The sequence below is a fragment of the Grampus griseus genome (assembly GCF_964374135.1).
Source record: "Grampus griseus genome assembly, chromosome: 11".
Classification (NCBI taxonomy): Eukaryota; Metazoa; Chordata; class Mammalia; order Artiodactyla; family Delphinidae; genus Grampus; species Grampus griseus.
Window position 1 is genome coordinate 5,156,600 of NC_139005.1, and position 20,831 is coordinate 5,177,430.

At 51.3% G+C, this 20,831-nt stretch overlaps 1 protein-coding gene across 2 annotated transcripts in view; it reads left to right on the forward strand.

The window, feature by feature from the left end:
- Window positions 1–18,503, forward strand: part of NTF3 (neurotrophin 3) — a gene marked incomplete at its 5' end in the record, with an annotated part of 67,202 nt that extends 48,699 nt beyond the window's left edge. For both annotated transcript variants that reach the window (XM_082666441.1, XM_082666442.1), the window contains one exon: window positions 17,638–18,503. In XM_082666441.1, the coding sequence (XP_082522567.1) occupies window positions 17,638–18,417 (780 nt within the window). In that variant the 3' untranslated portion in view covers window positions 18,418–18,503. The remainder of the gene's footprint in view (window positions 1–17,637) is intronic.
- Window positions 18,504–20,831: the final 2,328 nt, after the last annotated feature.

A 20,831-nucleotide genomic window follows, 5' to 3' on the forward strand; every position in this document is an offset into this window, starting at 1 on the left:
ATCAATTCACAGAAATGTGATTTGCACTCAACATTTTCAGAGGCATAAGTAGGGCATAAACTGAGGTCATTCCTTCCTGTTCTTGGATGAGTTTTGCTTCATAAATTCTGTCGGTGCGGCACTAGCCAACTGCGTTATTAACATCACCAAGGGGGATTAAAACATAAAATGTTATAGGATCAAAAGTTCCACATTCTGAATCAATGCCAGTATATTTCCAGACCCTTCAGTTTGACTACAGTCTGCAGCCATCCCCTCCTCTCCACCATGTGACTCATCCATTTCAGGGTGGAGGTCATTGACTGTTCCCACACATCGCTATGGCCCCATTAACGTCCCCATGGTGGAGCGTTTTGCCTTTACATAGAATCACAGAGCCTCAGGTCTGGAAAGAACTGTTTTGCAATCCTCTCTATTCAATCCAGTGAATCTGGCCATTTCGAGGGCATGCCTGGAAACTCACCAGAGCCTTCTTTCTAGTAAACCAAAATAGATCTCCCTGAAGTAGACGGCTCAAACTCTGCAAATTGGTCCAGAGGCAGAAGAGCTGGTCTGTTGGCTAGAAATGCCGGCCTGTCCTAAGGTCTCCAACCCTTTTCCACTTCAGCTCATCAGGTCCTCGGTGGCCCTCCTACTGCGTGCCCAGCACAGTGTCAGGACACATTCCTGCACATTCTTGGGTTCCAGCTTACCCTCTATGTTAATGCATTCATTAGCACCAAATTGCAGGGTTCCTTGCCAAAGCCCTTCAAGCCTAATTGGAGCTTCTGAAGTGAGATCCCCCAATTATATTAGTTCAGTTGTCTCATTAGTCTCATGCCCATCATCAAACACATTTTCCTTCACGATTGTTGTCATTTTCTTAAAACAGGTATTGTTGAGAAAGATTGTTTTTAACACAGACTTTTGCTTAACCAGTTGTTTGATCTGCAGAATACAATAAATCTTCAGATGAAATAGAGCCAGGAATGGGGGAGGGGCGACGGGGGAGGCTTAGAAAGAAGCAGGTGCAGAACCTGAGCCAAGGACGGGCCCCACCCGGCTCCCTGCACAGCCAGAGGTGGCCCACCTTTGGAAACGATCCACTTCGTATACATTGGCGCATCAAAGAGGCAGTGGGCCTAGAGAAAGGTTCAGTCTGCATTTTGTAGCTGTAGGGACTCTCCCAAGATTCACAGAGAGCTGGGGGATCTGTACGTCCTGGGCAGTCCCAGGCATATGGTCTGTCCTCTGGATTCTTCAGGGCTTTTTTGTGTGTGTGTGGTACGCGGGCCTCTCACTGTTGTGGCCTCTCCCGTTGCGGAGCACAGGCTCCGGACGCGCAGGCTCAGCGGCCATGGCTCACGGGCCCAGCCGCTCCGCGCCACCAGGGAAGCCCTTCAGGGCTTTGAGAATAGAGAGGTTATCTTTTAGGAAGAGTGCTGGATCAGGAGTCAGGAAGCACGGTTCTGGTCCTGGCTGTGAGAGCTTTGAGCCCATCACTCACTTACGCTATGCCCTAAATTTCTCAGCTTTAAAATAGCAATACCCTCTCTTTATAATTTTCCTAACTTCATGTCCACTCAAAAAGCTAAAGACAGTAGGATGCAAGTTTTAAGTTGCAGTCCTTGGCATATAGTAGGTGCTTAGTGTAGCATCCTTCCTTCCTTGAAGAGATCAGGGGGTTCTGCCATGTCCCCAGATGTTTTCTGCCCGCGCCCTGTGTCTGTGAAAGCTTCGAGCCTCTTGTTGGATGCTTTGCCCACTTCTCCTGGCTGTGTTTGTTAGATTAAAGGGTTGCCTCACTGCCTGTCTCAAGGTAGCCTCTGCTTGCTCTCCAGGACACCCATGGGGGCCTGGAGGCTTTAAGTACAATTGTGCTTTTGAGGAAGAGGAGCTCCACACAGTTCTCAGCCTCCCCGGTGCTTATTTGAGGTCATCTTCAGCCTTTCCAACTCAACCCCTCCAGAGGGGTGAAGACCCACCTTCTTCTGTCTTTTGGGAAATCCACCAGAACGAGTGTGAAGCCATGCATTGCATTTTTCAAGAGTCAAACTCAATCACCAAAAGATGCATCAGAGGGGCCGGGGGGTGTGGGGTAGAGGTCAGGGGAGGAGGTATGGAAGGTGTGCTCACATCCCCCCCAAAAAGCATTGGAAGTTGTGTTGGAAAAATCCTCAGCTTTTGTTTACCACGGTGGGTAGCCACAGGAGAGGGGGAGCTGGGTGGGAAAGGAAAACAATAGAGGGCTGTGTGCTTTGCTGCAGAAGCGCGCTCTCACCAAGTAACGTGGGTCAGCGCTGCTCAGTTGTACCCAGAGCTTAAAGGAGGGTCTGGTGCAGCTGTCAGTGGTGGTGGGCAGGCTGGGGCCAAGGCAGGCCCCCTCCAGGCACTCGGAGGCAAAGCTGCAGGAATCCCCAGGTTCAGCGGGCTCCGACCTGCTGGAAACCCTCGCTACCTCTTGTTCTAAGGAGGCTTGTGGGGAGACCACAGAGGAGGTGACCAGGAAAGGGAGTGCTCACATCGCATGCAGAGAGTGACCGACATATGGAACATGTTATCCGGAAGGGTTACAGGCTGGAGGAGCTCCTAGACTTTTCCAGGTGTGGGATGGGGGAGGGGACAGCCTTCAGAAACCCAAGGAGGTTTCTAAACAAAAGGAATTTGAGAAGGGTTGGAGGAATAATGAGAAATGCAAACTTGACCCAGAGTTTCTCTTTCTATCTCCCGGGCTTCTCCCCAGCCTGTCCTTACATGTTTCCAATTCCTGGGGACCCGAGAGGGCCACTGGGGCCATGTGCCTCCCTCCTTACATGGGCAGAGCTGGCGGGGGGTGGGAACGGGGTCAGCAGGACCCCAGAGCCGTCTCCCACCCCACCCCCCTTGTCCCTGGGGACCAGAGAGAGAGAGCAGGGAGCCCAGAGCCTTGTCTCTGCCCCTCTGTGGGTAGGCAGACTGCAGACACTGCGAAGATCTTAGGATGATTTACCCGGATTCCCTCACTTTGTAGAAGAGCAAACTGATGCCTGGGAGGTAGAAACAAGGCTTGTCCGAGGTCCCGTGGAGACTGACCGGGAAAGCTGCAAGGCGCACCCAGCCTGCGCTCCTCCAACCCTAGGGCTGTCTCCCCTCCTCGGCATCCCTCTCCCAACACACTGCACACACGTGCACACAGATACACACACACAGATACACAGACACACGCACAGACACACACAGTAAGACGCACTCAGACAGACGCACACACACACTCAGACATACACACTCACATACAGACACACACACACAGATAAACATGGACACACGCATAGACACACACTCAGACACAGACATACAGACCCAGACATACACACAGACACACAGACACACACACAAACATGGACACACGCACAGACACACACACTAAGACGTAGACACACAGACATACACACACACTCAGACATACACAATCACATACAGACACACACACAGATAAACATGGACACACACAGACACACACACTAAGATGCAGGCACATAGACATACACACACACACTCAGACATACACACATACAGACACACACACAGAGATACACATAGATACAGACACACACACTAAGATGCAGACATACACACACGCACTCAGACATACACACATACAGACACACACAGATAAACATGGACACACGCACAGACACACACACTAAGACGCAGACACACAGACATACACACACACACACACTCAGACATACACACAGGCACACACACAGATACACATAGATACACGCACAGACACACACAGACACACACACTAAGATGCAGACACACAGACATACACATACACACTCAGACATACATACAGACACACACACACAGATAAACATAGATACACGCACAGACACACACACTAAGATGCAGACATACACACACACACTCAGACATACACACATATAGACACACACACAGATACACATAGATACACGCACAGACACACACACTAAGACGCAGACACACAGACATACACACACACACACTCAGACGTACACACTCACATACACACACAGATACACATAGACACACGCACAGACACACACACTAAGACGCACTCAGACACACACACGCACTCAGACATACATACATACAGACACACACACACAGATAAACATGGACACACGCATAGACACACACTCAGACACAGACATACAGACCCAGACATACACACACACAGACACACACAGTCATACACAGACATACATACACACACAGACACAGAAATATACTCATTCACACACAGACATACACATTCACAGATATTCACACACACACCACACACACAAATAAACACGTTATACTCTCACACACACACACTCAGACACAGACATACATGCACACGTACACACATACTCACACGGACACACACACAGGCACACTCACAGACATCCTCACACTCACACGCTCTGCTGGCCTGTTTCCCAGCAGCTCGTGTCCAGGTTGGAATTCCTCCTCCTTCTGCTCTGCTCGGATGGCAGAGAGCCGTAGGCACTGCCCCGCCCACTCTGCGACACGGTCCCAGTGGCCGCAGGGGCGTGGCCTATTCTGTGTCACCACCAGGAAGCCCTCTTTGACCCTGAGTGCTCATACCCTCGTTCTTGTGTCCGTGTCCCTGGCTGCTAGGAAGAAAATGTCAGCTGGGGTGGGGTTAGCCAGCTCTGGCTGCTGGCGCGGTGGAGTGGCTCCTAACACGGGTGGATCTAGATGCAGACACCCTCTGGGCGGCAGTCGTGGTGGTTTGGGGGGACAGTCTCTCCTCCCCCGTTTTTCCATAGCCGTTTTTCCAAAAGCCACCATGCAGGGGCCTTGGACTCAGCTGAAACCCTGTTCAAGAAAGCCTTGTCAGGGCTTCCCTGGTGGTGCAGTGGTTGAGAGTCCGCCTGCTGATGTAGGGGACACGGGTTCGTGCCCTGTTCCGGGAGGATCTGAGCAGCTGAGCCCGTGAGCCATGGCCGCTGAGCCTGCGCGTCCGGAGCCTGTGCTCCGCAACGGGAGAGGCCACAGCAGTGAGAGGCCCGCGTACCGCAAAAAAAAAAAAAAAAAAAAAGCCTTGTCTGCCTTCCTCCCTCCGTCCTCTCTTTCTCTCTGTGTCTCCCTCCCTCCCTCCTCCTCCCCACCCCCCACAATCACTTGCCCTGAGGTCCCCAGGAGCAGAGGTGGCTCTGTGTCGCCCCTTTGTAGTCAGACCCTCGGCTGCAGGCCCTCAGGTGCCTGACGGCTCGCCTCTTCCGTGGGGACGGTCCTATTCTTCGTGGTTCCCGAGGTCCATTTTAGACCATCCTCCGGGAATGTACTCAGACTCTTCGAGCAAACTTAGTGAGACGTCATCACTGGCACTAAAAGGTGACCCCTCTCATCCTCTGTACTTTTTCCAGCTCTGGGTGTTTGTCCATCTTTCACTGTGTAACAAGCTCCCCCAAACTTGGTGGCGTAAAAAAAAACCCACTGTTTTCTCATTTCTCATGACGCTGTGGCTCAGGGAATCGAGTCGAGCTGGGTGGGTCAGGTGGCCTTGACAGAGGTCCTTGGTGGTTTTCAGTTGACTGACGGGCTGGCATGGGTCACCCAGGCCAGTTCACCCGCAAGACGAGTGCCTTGGCAGCACTGGCTGGAAGGCCATGGTGAGGGGGGTCTCCAACATGGTGGCCTTGAATGTCAGTGCCTCCCATGGCAGCTCGGGGCCCCAAGAACAGGCAGAAGCCACACGCCGCTTACAGCCTAGCCTTGGAAGTCGCATAATGTTACTTCCTCTATACTGCATTGATCAAAATGGGCACAGGCCACCCACCTACAAGAGAAGGGCACATGGACCCACCACTACGTGGGAGGCGTGTCAGAAACCAGCGTGTTTTAAACTAGCAACCTGCCTGTGCACAGTATCTGATCCCGGTGTATCTTCTGGCTACAGTCTCTTCCAGAGCAAGGAACTTAGGCACTTTTGCCCTCTGATATAAAAGAGAGCCTCTACTGGTGCTTAAGCCTCCTCTCTCAGGCTTCCGGGGTGTCCCCCTGGGCCATGTTCTGTGACTGTCCTGCACCCCTCCCTCCTCCAGCTTCTCCTCCTGAGACAGCGTGCAGCCACGCCCACACTCATCACGCCAGTCGGCTGGAACGCAGAGAAGCGCTTCAGAAACGGCAAGGTTTTCAAAGACAAGGGAGAGCATTGGTCTTGAGTACGCTGGCGAAAGGGAAACCAAAGGGATGGAAAAGCCATCAGGTTGGAGGTGGAGTCATCCAGCGTGGTGGCAGGACCAGAGATGGAAGAGAAAAGGCATGACATTCCAAAGCTCTTGAGGAGTGCAGATGTCACTAGACAATGGTGCTGACGCCACACAAATATTTGTAAAAGGAAGGGAAGGGTTCTGCCTCATGGGCTACCGTTTGAGCCGAGTCAGGCTGCGAGGGCTCCAGCCCTCTCACAGCGTAGCGTTCCACATGCCGTGCCGGTCCTGATTCCGCTGCACCTCCCGGAGAAGCCCTTCTGCAACCTTGTGGGCAGGTTTCCCTCTGGGTGTCCTTATATTTATGGCTCTGCGTTGGTTCCAGATGGGCAGCACAGCTCTGCGCCTCTGGAGAGCCGGCTTCTGGTTCTGGCTGTTTCGTTAATTGATTGTTGCATTTGAGGCAGAGGTCACTTTCCTGCTGTAACCTTCCCATTGTCTGAGAATTCTAGGTGATGAGAATGCCAGTGCCTGGCTCTGTAGCTTCAAAAGGACACGGAAGGGCTTCCCTGGTGGTGCAGCGGTTGAGAGTCCGCCTGCCGATGCAGGGGACATGGGTTCGCGCCCCGTTCCAGGAGGATCCCACGTGCCGCGGAGCGGCTGGGCCTGTGAGCCATGGCCGCTGAGCCTGCGCGTCCGGAGCCTGTGCTCCGCAGCGGGAGAGGCCACGGTGGTGAGAGGCCCGCGTACCGCAAAAAAAAAAAAAAAAAAAAAATAGGACACAGAAAAGTAGGAAGGACCAGAAAACGAGACCAGTATTGAGGATCATCTGTCTGGTGAAGAAATGGCCCAGGGTTAGCAGAGGGTCATAGAAGCACAGGATATTAAAGCTGGTAAGAAGCTGTGAAAAACTGTTTAGTTCAAGAGTTCTTCACCGAGGATCTATGGGTCTCTGGGTGAGGCTTTGGGGAGCTGGTGAATTGCCTCGAATTTTTTTGCAAACTGTTTCCGATATGTGCACATGCGTTTTTTTAGGGGAAACTTTCTTTAGTTTTTATCACATTCTAAAAAGGGTCAAAAACGGCTGAGAACCACTTTAGTCCACCAGCATTATGTTATGTGATTCTTAACCAGGAGGGATAAGGGCTCCCCAGATGGTATTTGGAAAAGTGTGAGTGCCTTTTTTTGGTCGTCACCATGACTGGGGACATGATTGACATTTAGTAGGTTGGGGGCAGAGCTTCATGTGTGGGAGACAAAACTGAATAATGAAGAACTAACTCTCCTGCCCAAAATACCAGCATCAGCCCTATGGAGAAAGCCCGTTAGGAATTGAGACCCCAGGATGAGCAGTGATTCTCCCGTAGCCGCAAAACTGATCAGTGGCAGAGATGCTTTTCATTCATAAATCAAAGAGGGAGACGTGCCGAGAGTGCGCATTATTTTATTTCTCCTTGTCAATACGCTAAAAATCTATGAAAACCAAAGAATCAGAAATCTGTCTCGTCTTCAAAATTCCAACAAATTTCAAAAAGGATCCCTGGGTTCTCGGTCTTCTTTACCATCCAATAAGGACAGAGGAAAGGAATGTGTGACATTTGGGGAAACTAAGGCATAGATAAGTGAGCCCGTCAGCCCCGTGTTGCATAGATATGCTTCTCAGCCACTGTGAATTGGCGATGCCCAGCCTTGGACGGGGAAATGTTCCCTTTGCACTTCAGAGCACCTGTCTTGGAGATCTCTTTCTCAGAACAAGGAAAGAAGCATTAACGTATCAATGTGGGGCTTGGTGCCTCGCTCCCTACAAGCAAGTCAGAGGTGCCTTCAGCTCTCTGGAACGAGTTGGGAGGTGGTCTGCAGTACTGGCTAAAAGTACAGCCTGGGGGCCACACAGGGGTCTGCATCCTGGCTCCACCTCTCAAATGATGCGTGATCTCGGACAAAAGAACTTAATCCCTCTGAGGCTCAGTTTCCTGAGCTGACAAGTGGGCATGATAATCGCATCCGTGAAGATTAATTGAGACAATCCATGGAAAGTCTGGAGAAGTGCTCAGCATATGGTGCGGCTCAGTAAATACTCGCTGTTATTACAAGCGGTTAGGATGACTATGTCTGTGATGAATGACAGCTTTGGGTCCACAGTGTTGGTGCCAAAATTCAGAGGACAAACTCTGGGTTGGTTTCTCGTCTTGCCCAGCTGCCCAGAGCGAGAGTCGGTAGATGGTTTGGGATTGGACCATAATGTTTATGAAGTGTCTTCCACACACCTGGGTTCGGGTGGAAGATGGATTTTCTTCCTGTGTGTCCATTCCAGGCTCCCTTTGCAAGGGGGCGCAGAGAGGCTCAGGAAATCTCCCGTGCAGACGCCTCTCCTGCCTTGCTTTCCCGGTGTGGCAGGGGATTCAGGTGAAGGACGGTGGCTGGGTGAGCCGTGGAAGGAGGCTTTGGCCCTCCGAGTCCCCAGACAGCATGGTTTCCTGGAGAGAGTGTCCAGACCAAAGGCAGCCATGGACCATCTGCTAGTCCCTCATCCTCGTGGAAGGAGGCTGGCTGTGGGCTGGGGGAAGAGTGAGCGGGAGACACAGGCCCCATCGCCAAGCCTGGAGGAGAAAGGCTACCACCTGACCACATTCACCGTGGCCAAGTCCTCGTGGGGCCAAACCAGAGTGGTTTGGGTTGACCCCGCCTCGCTGCCGCTGCCCTGGAGGTGCAGTCCCAGGTCTGGGCGTTGCCAAGCCAGCTGTGGTCTTGGTTTGGAAGAGGCATCTGCAGAGTGAATGGGAGTCCTGATTTGGGATTTCCCTTCGCTCCCAGCTCTCAAGATAAAGCCAGCTTCCTTATTCTGCCATCTTGAGAGCCATCCTTGGCTGGGTGGACAAAGTAGATAATCGATCGTCCTCATCATTATTTATTATAATTATTGAAGATGGAAGGTCAGCAGCCTTCTGATACAGTTAGCTTACAGCTGGGTAGCACTTTACGGGTAATACATATGCTTGACCCATCAACCCATCAAACCCATCAACCCATCAACCCAACTCAGACACTAGGAGTACATCTAGGACAAGAAGTTTCACTTGCTTGGGGAGGTTATTCTCTGACGCTAAGAGTTGAACGCCAGCCATACCCGCAACTGTCTGTGTAATGGAAGCAGCCTTCCCTTGTGTGTTTCCACACTTGGAAAAATGGAGTTAACCCAGATGCAGAAAATGAAACCAACATCAAGACGTCTCAGAATATTAAATGCTATAATAATTTGGAAATGACCGTAACCCATCCTCATTTGGGGAGGCTACAGTGTGTGTGAGGTGTGTGTGTGTGTGCACGCATGCACACACAAGCCCACCACAAACCCATACATGTACATCTTCAAGCACAGTGGTGAATGAGCATCGGTGCCCAGAACAAAGAAAACGGAATTTACTAGATAAACACAGTTATGGCCAGTAGCTGGATTGACTCAGATTCTCTCTGCAGATCCTTCCTTGTCTACCCTCTGGCCATGAAATGAGAGTTGATAGTATGTAAAGGATAAAGTAAATCTGGGTTTCCTGGGGCTTGTGTCGGCATACCAAGCTCCTTTCAGATCTCTCTGCCAAGATGGGGCCAAGCCAGAGGGTTCCCTGGCCTGGGGAGTAACTGCGCTACCTTCTTCTGGGAGCTGTAGTGCACGTTGTTTTGACATGTGTCGTACCTTCTGTCTCTCACTACCTTAGGGCCCGATGAGTGGATGCTTTGAACAATGTAAAATTCCTCTTCCAACAGCTGTGAAAAAGAAACTCCCAGCTTTTTACTTCCAGCTCAGGGTGTTTAGCTTGCTTTGGGGAGACCGGCTCCTTGTCATTTCAGGAGTCTCTTGTCTTCATTTTCTGGCCTCCAAGAGGAACCAGTTTCAGCAGCTCCTTTCTGAGGGAGGTGAGTCACCCTTCTGAGGTCTCTATGTCATTGTGTTTCATCCTAGAACACACCTTCCTTGTTGATAGGTTGTCTTGTTTCCACCGGGAAGCCAGCATCCCCTGAAAACTGAGGACCTTGTCCTATTTCAGATCTTGGGCCAAGCTGTCTGTGTCAGTCGGTTTCAGAACCCTGAGTTAAGTAAGTTTCACTAAGAGGAACTATGCAGAATGAGGGGCTTTCAGAGAACAGGGAAGGAATCCATCTCCCTGCCTCTGCTGTCACCTGTATGGACTCTATGTGATGCAGACCTGCCCAGGGATCAGGGGTCTCAGATGAGGTCTCACCAAGTACAGCAGCGAGGTGATGCTTTTTGGTTGGGGGGGAATTGAGACCATGCTCGCCGGCATCTTTGATGACAGTCGTTGACTAGTTCTCTGATCTCAGCTCGATTTCTTACCCTCTCTAAAACTCAATGTATGTGTCCTTGTTCTGCCTAAGACAGGGAAGAGTGGCCACCCTCAGAGGTGCAATGAGAGTGAGTGAGGTGTGTTTGAGGGATGCATGCAGGGCCGTCGGGGGAAGGGCGCCACGAACACCCACACAGCCCAGTTCTGGTGAGTTCATTTCTAATCCGCTCCTTCCAGACACCCCAAGTCGCTCCTTCCCTCCATCCTTTCACAAGCGTTTCCCTCCCTTGTTGGTTTTGGATCCACCAGTGAGTTAACCTGCGTGTTTCCAGTCTAATCTCACCCTGCTTCTTCCAGGCTGCCCGCCCACACGGGGGCTGGGGAATAATTGGTTTGTCTTCATCGGTGTTTGTAGTGCCTTCCCTTCAAGCGTCATCTGTGCGTTTCAATTAACCTGCCACTTTTTCCTCTCTCCTGCTTCCGGATCATTATTAAAGAGATTAACCAAAACCAGAGCAGCCCCCAGCGGCGGCTCCACCGGGACCTGTCTCTCCCAGCCCCCAGCCTTGTCAGGGGTCAGAACATCTTCATGTGGCCCCAACGGACTCATTTTGAGGCCTCAGGACCCATATTCAGAACAAAGCCAATTTGAATTAATTTTGCAATTAAGACAGGAGAACAAGCCTGGCCAGTCCTTTTATATGGCCTTGGTTTAACGTTTCCACCACATTCCTCTCCTTTTGGTCATTCTGCTTTAAATCCTTTGCCTCCCCACCTCTCACTCTTTCCATTCCCTGAACAAGATATTAGGGTTATCTGGCAGGATGTGGTCTTTGGACATCTTAGCATTCATCAGAGACCAGGTCATCGCTGCAGAAATTCTCCAAAGAATTAGGTCCTTATGGCTACAACTGGCCAGTGTCCTCGAGTGCACTTGCCCCCGGCAGATGTGGCTGCCCTGGACATAATGAAATCTCTAGAATTTGCATATTCAACACTTGGCAAATTAAAAAGTGCTTCCACCTTTGCTCTCACACCTCCTCCCCTAGGAAAGCTAGAACAGAGCCTTTACGCCCTCTGTGCTATTCACCCCATTCTCCAGCGCTGGGGCCAAACCCAGGGTCTGAGGTGGTACATTCTGTGCTCTGTATGAAGCAACGCGTGGGACAGGCACCTGCAGGGGCCTGACCTTGGAGGGCATCAGGCCCAGGAAGGACGGGAGGAAACGGAATTGTGTTTCCTTTCATGGGGGATCTGAGAGGAGGAAACAGGAGTGGTGACCTCAAGCCCCTGGAAACTGCTGAGAGGTGCCTAGAGGCTTCTTGGGGAGATGCTCAGCCGGCCGGCTTCAGCTGTCCCGGCTCCAGGCTTAGAACCTGAGTTTCCTCTGGACGGTGTGAGAGCCGGGACAGAGAGACAGCACAGGACATCTGCTCCAGAGGCAGACGGCCATCCAGTCTGGGCTCTGCTGCTTGTTAGCTAATTATTAAACCTCCCCATGCCTTGGTTTCCTCATCTGAAATGGGAAATGTGACTACCTACCTTCGAGGTGTTGTTACCAAGATGAAAGACGCAATGTATGTCATTTCCCGGCAAGAACATTTTTGTGCTTGGTGACCCCACTCTGCCCAGGCTACAAAATTCACTCGGTACACGTGCAAGAAGAAAGGGCTGGGGGTTCGTGGCCAGGCGGTGGCTCGCACGTGCCAGGGAGCTAGTCCTAGAGAGGTGACTTGTGGAACTCAGCGGTGACGGCCCCCGTCTCCCGCGTGCGGCAGGACAGACCCTGGTTGCTGTGGCCTCAGACCCTGTACCACCGTCCTCACCGGCTTCTCTTCCATTTCAGCTGTTCCTCCCAGACCCCAAACCCTCTGTGTGGATTGTACACTGAGCCAAAAAGGAGGAATCAGAAATTGCTCTCTTTTGAGTATTTTGAGGGATGGTGAAACCTTGTAGGAATGTTGCTCCAGGGTCTGGGAAAGCACCATATGTGGGAAAGCATTTCTAAGCGAGCAAAGTAGCATCTGCAAGCTGGTCAGGATCTTGGACAGCTCTGAGCGGGGAAAGCGGGCACTGGGGAGAGTGTAGGACGGGGTCCAACGGAGGTCTTTAACAGGTCTTTTTCCAATTATAGCCGAGAAGAGCCTGGGGACCCTGGCCTGCTTCAGAGCCAGACCTGTATTTTCTTTGGGAGAAGAGGCAGAGTTGATTGGCTTCCAAACCAGGCTTGGCAGAAACCCAGACAGAATCCGAGGCCAGGAAGCTGAGTCTCGGTAGGTCTTGCTTGTAGTAGGTGCTCATTCAGTAAACGGACCTGGAGACTCGACAACAGCGCAGCCCTGTGCCAGACGTCAGAGATGGGGGGATGAGAAAGACGTGGCCTGGTCATGCGGGAGGAGCCATTCAGACAATGCTAACTCGGTAGGATCGTTGCTTAAACGGGGGTCTCTATAAACTGCAGTCACCACCAGCGAAGGAGCATAGAAGTCTCTCGAAATTGAAATGTTCACTGATGCGCCTTCCTGGTACCGCCCTTCCTCTTCCACACCCCACTCCAGGGAACTAGTCCTCTGCTACCTGGTGTGTGTGCACGGAGGGCAGGTGTGCAGTGTCTTCTGCTGCCACAGATAACTGAGGTTCATGTTCATCTAACCTGTCCAGCGGATCACAATGTGCCAGGCACGGTGCTAAGTGCTTTCATAATGATATGACTTTTCACCCCTGACAATGACCTTGATTTTGCACCGGCCATGCGATCTCCGTTACATTTAATCACCGAGGGTCCCCTGTCGCTCTCTGTGTCATGTAGCAGTCAGACCTCACACAGCTCGCTTTACACTGCTCCGGGTCTCAGTGCCCTTAGTGGTAAAAATGAGGTGGTTCCCTATGGCCCCTTCCAACTTCAACATCTGTGTTTGGGCGAATTTTATTAGCGATATTCTTGGGCTTGCTCTGAAAACCTGAAAGCAGATTATCAAAGTGGAGTCCGCAGGAAGCCTGCTGGGTTTTATCGCAGCCTTGCAGATATCGAGAAACACTTACAGGCCGGAAGATGATTTACTCCCAGGACTCATTCCAAAGTATCATGACGAGTTTTTGGACTTGATGGTAAGCAACCATCCAGATCCAGAAATGAGTAGGACCCAGGCTAAGGGGCATTTGGGAATTTTTTTTTCTTTTGCAATACGCGGGCATCTCACCGCTGTGGCCTCTCCCGTTGCGGAGCACAGGCTCCGGACGCACAGGCTCAGCAGCCATGGCTCACGGGCCCAGCCGCTCCGCGGCACGTGGGATCTTCCCGGACCGGGGCACGAACCCGCGTCCCCCGCATCGGCAGGCAGACTCTCTACCACCGCGCCACCAGGGAAGCCCTGGGAATTTTGATATACTTCATTTTGTTCATTCGTCCCACCGCACCACCAGCAGTGCTGGCCGGATGCCTCTGTGATGAACTTGCGTGCTTGGGACCCGAGGGGTTACTGGGGTTTGCCTTGGGGCTCCCACAGGTAGATGGGAGGGTGGGAACAGTCCAACCTCTACACTTCTCTGTAGAGAATTGAAAAGCAATAATAAATCAACTACAAGTCAGTCTGCTTTGTACGATCTGATCGCTGCGCTTTGGCGATTCTTTGCAATATCAGTGATGAAGCCTTCCTCTCTGACGATCCTGACCTCTCCCCCAATCCCCGCCTGCCCAGGGGAGCAAGGAAGGCGGTCTCAGGAGCCTTTCTCATTGTCCACAGCCCCGGGCCCTCCCTGCCGGGTTGCACTAAAGTCACAGCTCCTGTCCACGGCCCTGCACGCTGCACCCTGCCTCGCAGCGCCCTGTGGGCTTTGCACATCCCTTTTGACCAATGATAACTTTCCGCCCTTACTTTCAAACAATTTCACCAGGACGAACTGTCTTCGTTCCTGCTAGCCGGGGTATCACACAGAGTCTGGCGCTCAGAGAGGGAACCTCAAACTCAAGGTGTAACGCTCTGTGGTTACCATCTTGAAATTCGGAAGAATTTTATTTTTGACTGTGGGTTTTCTAAGTGAGGTCCCATAGGACCATGGAGCAGGCACCTGGGGGCTCCGAGCATTGCCTCAAACGTGGTCACGCCTCCTGCCACCATCCTGCCTGTGAGAAATGTTTGCCCTGGGCCCTGCAGACTAGGAAGCCAGTTCTGTGCGTGGAGAGTAGGCATTCCAGCCACCCTCGGTCCATCTCTGTGGTGTGGACTCAGGGGAGAGGCAGACACAAACAGGAAGGGAGGGGCTCCTGGCCTTGGAGGAGAGAGTCTAGGGAGTAAACCACGTCATGCCGTGAGGGCTGTGACACCTGCCAGCATGCCACGGAGATGCAAAGGAGGCCGGGCTGCCGCTCTCAGGGGAGCATCGTGGAAAAGTTAGCTTCTGAACCAGGCACTGAAGAATGAGCAAAATTTCAGCAGGAGAGGAGGCTATGAAAGTGTGCAAGGTGAAGGGTCACATGGGCCATAAAGCGAACAGTGAACAGGGCTTAAGGGTGGGGTGTGGGAGCCCGATCATGATGTGATGAAAAGGAATGCTGGACCCGGAGTGCGGAGCCCCCCTCTCTGCCCTTGTGTGCCTCTCCTCTTCTTTAAACTGCAGTTTGGGTTTTCCTCATCTATAAAATGAAGGACTTGGATTAAATACCCTTCTCCTTCTTCCATCCTTTGGTTCCATATACAGGCCACCTCCCATATAGCAGCTCAATCCATCAACGTTCTCCCTACCGACTCACCCTTGCAACGACCTTACTAATCTAGGTGTGACTCTTACTGGACCTGGGACCTCCCTCCACTCACCACACTTGATTGATTTCCCTGTGAGCAGGTAGCCTGCTTATTCTTAGTTGACAGTGGCTGGGCTTTTGGGGGGTTTCATAAATTGTTTTTTCGATAACCTCTCCATCCCAAATTATTTTATTGCAGCTGTACTCTATTTTGGAAGGGAGAAGGGGGTGTAATTCTAGTTGCATGTACACCACACTTTTTGTGTTCATGGTTGATTTTGTTGGGCCTGCAAGATTGAAGGGAATGGCACTCTTACGCAGAGTTGTGGGGGAGATCAGTTATCCTGTGGGAACCTTTTTCCCAGGATAATACAATTCCTGGAGGCAATCTCTAGAGGTGGGCAGCACAGCTAGAATCCTTCTCTCAGCCCTGACCTTGAAGGAGTCAGTTGTCCAGAGAGTGGTTCCCATGCAAGGAAGACGGTCCCCTTATCAGAGAGACAGGCTGGGCGCCAGGAGGAGGAAGTTGGAATAAAGTGACAGCAGTGCTGTTGGCCTTTGGGGACAAGAGCACAGTTCTTCCACCGAGATGGGGAAAGAGGATGTCTCTGAGTCCCGGGAGCGAGTTAGCTCGGGCAGGCTCAGACACGGGTACTTGGTAAGCAGGGCTGACTTTCTATGTCTTGTGCCACATTTGTTTATTTCCCTTCTCTTCTCCCCCTGGGTTTCTCGAAATACCAAAGGTGAACCAAGGGAAGGATTTTATTTTCCACGCTTAGAGCTTTAAAGAGGAAACGAGAAAGGCCTGGGGACTGTAAGGCGGCTTCAGTGGTGATTACAGAACGAGCACCTCGAGGCGAGTGGTGGGAAGCGCGGAGCACAGGAGGGGTCATTAGTGCAGCCAGCCCTCCCCACCAGAAAAATCTCCGTCCCGTGCCAACCCTCGGAAAACCAGGGCTGTGCTCTAGTGAGGGAGAGACCAGCAATGAAGGTATATCAGGATCAGCCCTCTAATTCCCCAAGGACTCAGCAGAAACCCCAGGTCGAGGCTCTACTATGGCAACAGAATGAGAGCGTTGATAGGTGAAGATGCCATTGAAACAAGGAGACAGCAGAATTAGAAACAGAACCATTAAAAGGAACGTTTCCTAGTGGAAACTTAAAGAGTCAAACATGAAAAATTAACAGGGAATCTTGCACTTCAGGGCAAGTGTAGCCCATTGCTTTGAGCTGTGTCTCCATCTTCTACAGGTGGTGCTTTGGGGGCCCTGCTGTCTTGTGAAGAGGGTCTCTGGGGATCAGGTGGGCACCTTGGCGAGCGTGTCCATTGGAGAGGTCGGCAGAGCACCTGACACTCGGGCCCTCTTACAGCACAGGTCGCAGCCCACATGGTCATTTACAAGGGCAAGAGAACGGCTCTGCCAGACTGGCCAAGAACGAGCCATCTTTGATGCTATGGATATAGAAGCAACTGGCCCCACCCCCAGCCTTGGGGTATCTGTTCCTTTGAGAGATCTCAGGGGCTGCAGTGGAGGGGGCAAGAGAGCTATGATTCTCGAGGCAATTGCAAAGCTACCGCCGCTGATATTTTTTTAATTAAAAATGTATGTGCGTATTTATAATTTTCAGGTTCCATTTCTTTGCATTTTGCCGAGGTGGAGAGGGATGTGATCTTTTCAGGCTTAAGGGACCTTTAAAGGAGTGGCTGGAGACGTCCCTGGCGGTCCAGTGGTTAAGACTCCACGCTTCCACTGCAGGGGACACGGGTTCCATCTCTGCTTGGGGAGCTAGGATTCCACATGCTGCATGGCACAGTCAAGAAAAGAAATTGAATAAGTAAATAAAATAAAGAAGTGGCAGGACGTCATCTACACACAGCAGAAGGGCTGCAGATGGTAGACGTCAGGTGCAAAGGTGACAGGTGCTATCTGTCCAGGAAAGAGATGGAGGTTGAAAGCCTGGAGTCAAGCACACCTGCCTCTTTGCGACCTGGGTCTTCGGGAAAGACCTGACTCTTCTAGGCTGTAGTCCTTCTGGTGATGTTCTTGGTTTCCTTGTGAAAAAGATGATCTTGCCCTCTCTCTCATACACACACAGACACAGACACAGACACACACACACACACACACACACACCTCTTTCCCTCTCACACAGCCACGATGCTGGAGGAAAGATTGTACTGGTGAAGGCACTTGGACATCTAGGAGAGAAAGGAGGGCTCGTAAAAGGCAGTATTTCCCAGGGGAAGGGGAGAGAAATAGACAGCCTCTGTATCTGGCCAGTACAGGGGCGTTTTGATGCTCCCCTAGGATGGTGGTACCCTGCTGTCTCTCTTGCCTCACAGGGATCCTCAGCCTCTGGTTCAGGATGACAAAGACCCAGCGGCCACCACCTCCTGTTAACATCTATGTTTCCTTTTCAGATCTTACAGGTGAACAAGGTGATGTCCATCTTGTTTTATGTGATATTTCTCGCTTATCTCCGTGGCATCCAAGGTAACAGCATGGATCAAAGGAGTTTGCCGGAAGACTCGCTCAATTCCCTGATTATTAAGCTGATCCAGGCAGATATTTTAAAAAACAAGCTCTCCAAGCAGATGGTGGACGTTAAGGAAAACTACCAGAGCACGCTGCCCAAAGCAGAGGCCCCCCGGGAGCCTGCCAAGTCGGAATTCCAGCCCATGACGGCCATGGGCCCCGAACTGCTGCGGCATCAGAGACGCTACAACTCCCCCCGGGTCCTGCTGAGTGACAGCACCCCCTTGGAGCCCCCTCCCCTGTACCTCATGGAGGATTACATGGGCAACCCCGTGGCGACCAACAGAACGGCGCGGAGGAAGAGGTACGCGGAACACAAGAGTCACCGAGGGGAGTACTCCGTGTGTGACAGCGAGAGCTTGTGGGTGACCGACAAGTCATCGGCCATCGACATTCGGGGACACCAGGTCACGGTGCTGGGGGAGATCAAAACCGGCAACTCTCCCGTCAAACAATATTTTTATGAGACGAGATGTAAAGAGGCCAGGCCTGTCAAGAACGGTTGCAGAGGCATTGACGACAAACACTGGAACTCTCAGTGCAAAACCTCCCAAACCTACGTCCGGGCACTGACGTCAGAAAACAACAAGCTGGTCGGCTGGCGGTGGATACGGATAGACACATCCTGTGTGTGTGCCTTGTCGAGAAAGATCGGAAGAACATAAATTGGCATCTCTCCCCATATATAAATTATTACTTTAAATTATATGATATGCACGTAGCATATAAATGTTTATATTGTTTTTATATATTATAAGTTGACCTTTATTTATTAAACTTCAGCAACCCTACAGTATATAAGCTTTTTTTCTCAATAAAATCCGTGTGCTTGCCTTTTCCCTCAGGCCTCTCCCATCTGTTAAACCTGATCCTTGTAAGTTGGCTCTTGTAAAATCTGTGTACACCAGTATTTTGCATTCAGTATTGTCAAGGCCATGACTGTCGTTTTAGTAAACTTGTTAAAATCGGCTGATGTCAGAGTTGTGTGTAGACACAGTTATATCTCCCCTTCCCGGATGCTTCACGGTTGGTTCATTACCTAAAAGAACTGTTACCGCCTCCGTTGCAGTGATGCTGGGCAGCTTGGAGCCGCACCCTTCATTCTGACCAACAAGCTCACTGCCCAGAACCTACTTGCCTTTCTCTGCTGTCAGTTTTGCCAATTAGAGTTACAATGTTACAGTCCTGAAACAATAACAATGAACCTGGCAATTTTCGTTTGGAAAGTTTCTTTTCAGCACATTTGTTGTTTGGGGATTTGAGATTGTTAAGGGTTGAATTTTTTTTTTTTTTGGCTTCGGTTTTTGTTTTGTTTTTTGTAAGTGGTTTTCTGAGGCACATAGGAAACATTTTTTAACTATTTGTAACAGAAATAATTGTATGGGGGCTTCCCTGGTGGCGCAGTGGTTGAGAGTCCGCCTGCCGATGCAGGGGACGCGGGTTCGTGCCCCGGTCCGGGAAGATCCCACATGCCGCGGAGCGGCTGGGTCCGTGAGCCACGGCCGCTGAGCCTGCGCATCCGGAGGCTGTGCTCCGCAACGGGAGAGGCCACGACAGTGAGAGGCCCGCGTACCGCAAAAATAAAAAGCAAAAAACAACAACAAAAAAAGAAATAATTGTATGGGTGCCCGGAAGCAGAAACGGATCATGAGTCACCCGCACACAGAAGAGAAATGTGCTCCTAAGAGATTCTCTTGGAGCCCCGCCTCCCCTTCCTCTGCTGGTCCCTCTTGGTGCTACAGGGGGAACTGGAAAAAGCTGGTGCTTTGGAGTCAGACCTAGGTTCCAATTCCAGCTACCCCCTGTGACTGTGGGCAGGGTTTCGAAGGCTCCCTGAGCCCAGGTTTCCTGGAGTCAGAGATTCAGATGTGGGTATGGGTCTTGCCTACCCCACAGGTCGACGTGATTCAGCTATATTACTGCAGTAGGCGTCCCAACAGAGGGTAGACATTCAAGAATGGAAGTTCCTTATCCCTTCCCTCCCTCTCCTTACTTAGGTATTGTGTTCCCCTGTATCATTTGGGGGTTTTGGTGGGTTTTTTTGTTCTCCTGCCCCCCAGCTTTATTAAGATATAATTGACGTATAGCATTGCATAAGTTCAAGGTGTACAGTGTGATTATTTGACACGCATATATATTGCGAAATGTTTACCGCAATAAGGTTAGTTAGCACATCCTTCACCTCACACACGTGCCATTGTTGTTCTTATGAGAACATTTAGAAGCTACCCTCAAGGCAACTTTCAAGTGTACGGTACAGTATTGTTGTCTATAGCCCCCCTGCTGTACATTAGCTCCCCCAAACCTATTCCTCTTAAAATTTGAAATTTGTACTCTTTGTACAGCATCTCCTCTTCCCCCATCCCCAGCGCCTGGCAACCAGAGTTCTACTCTTTGCTTCAGCTCTTTTAGAGTCTACTATACATGAGCTCTGTATCGTGTTTGGTTGATTCATCCCCTTAGATGTAAAAACCCCAATTGGAGGGAAATTTCCGGGTGCCTACTGATCCCAGGAGGGGTCCACCACTGCCGAGGGGCCACTTGATGATGGCCACACCTGTCCTGCCAAGGCAGACCCCAGTGATGCCCTCCAAGTGTTTTTCCCCTGGGAAGCAGTTCACCCTCCAGGGTCTGGAGCCTAAGGACTCCCATCTCCCATCTGGTCGGAGACACGAGGTACCCACCTTACCACTATGGACCCTGCGTTACTGCCCTGAAACCCTGTCTGTTGGCTTCTCTGGATTGCCCTGCCTCCATCCGAGGCCCGTGTGTGCCCTCGATATCTGGAGCAGCCTGTGCCCGCGATCTGGCCTCCCGTGAAGGACACACATGCCTAACAGTGTCTGTGTCCCTTATGGGATGTGACCCTTTCGAAACAGGCTCAGCAAACAGCCGTGGCTTTGGTGATGAGCATATAGTCAGATCGCACTCGGTTCTGCATGCCCAAAACACGAGGGCAGGAAATGAGGAATTTACCACGTACCCACCCCATGCTGGGCACTTTCAAATGCTGCCACCCACCGTAAGTTGTCACAGATCCTTTGAGGTAGCAATTGTCATCTCCGGTTTACAGGTGGCG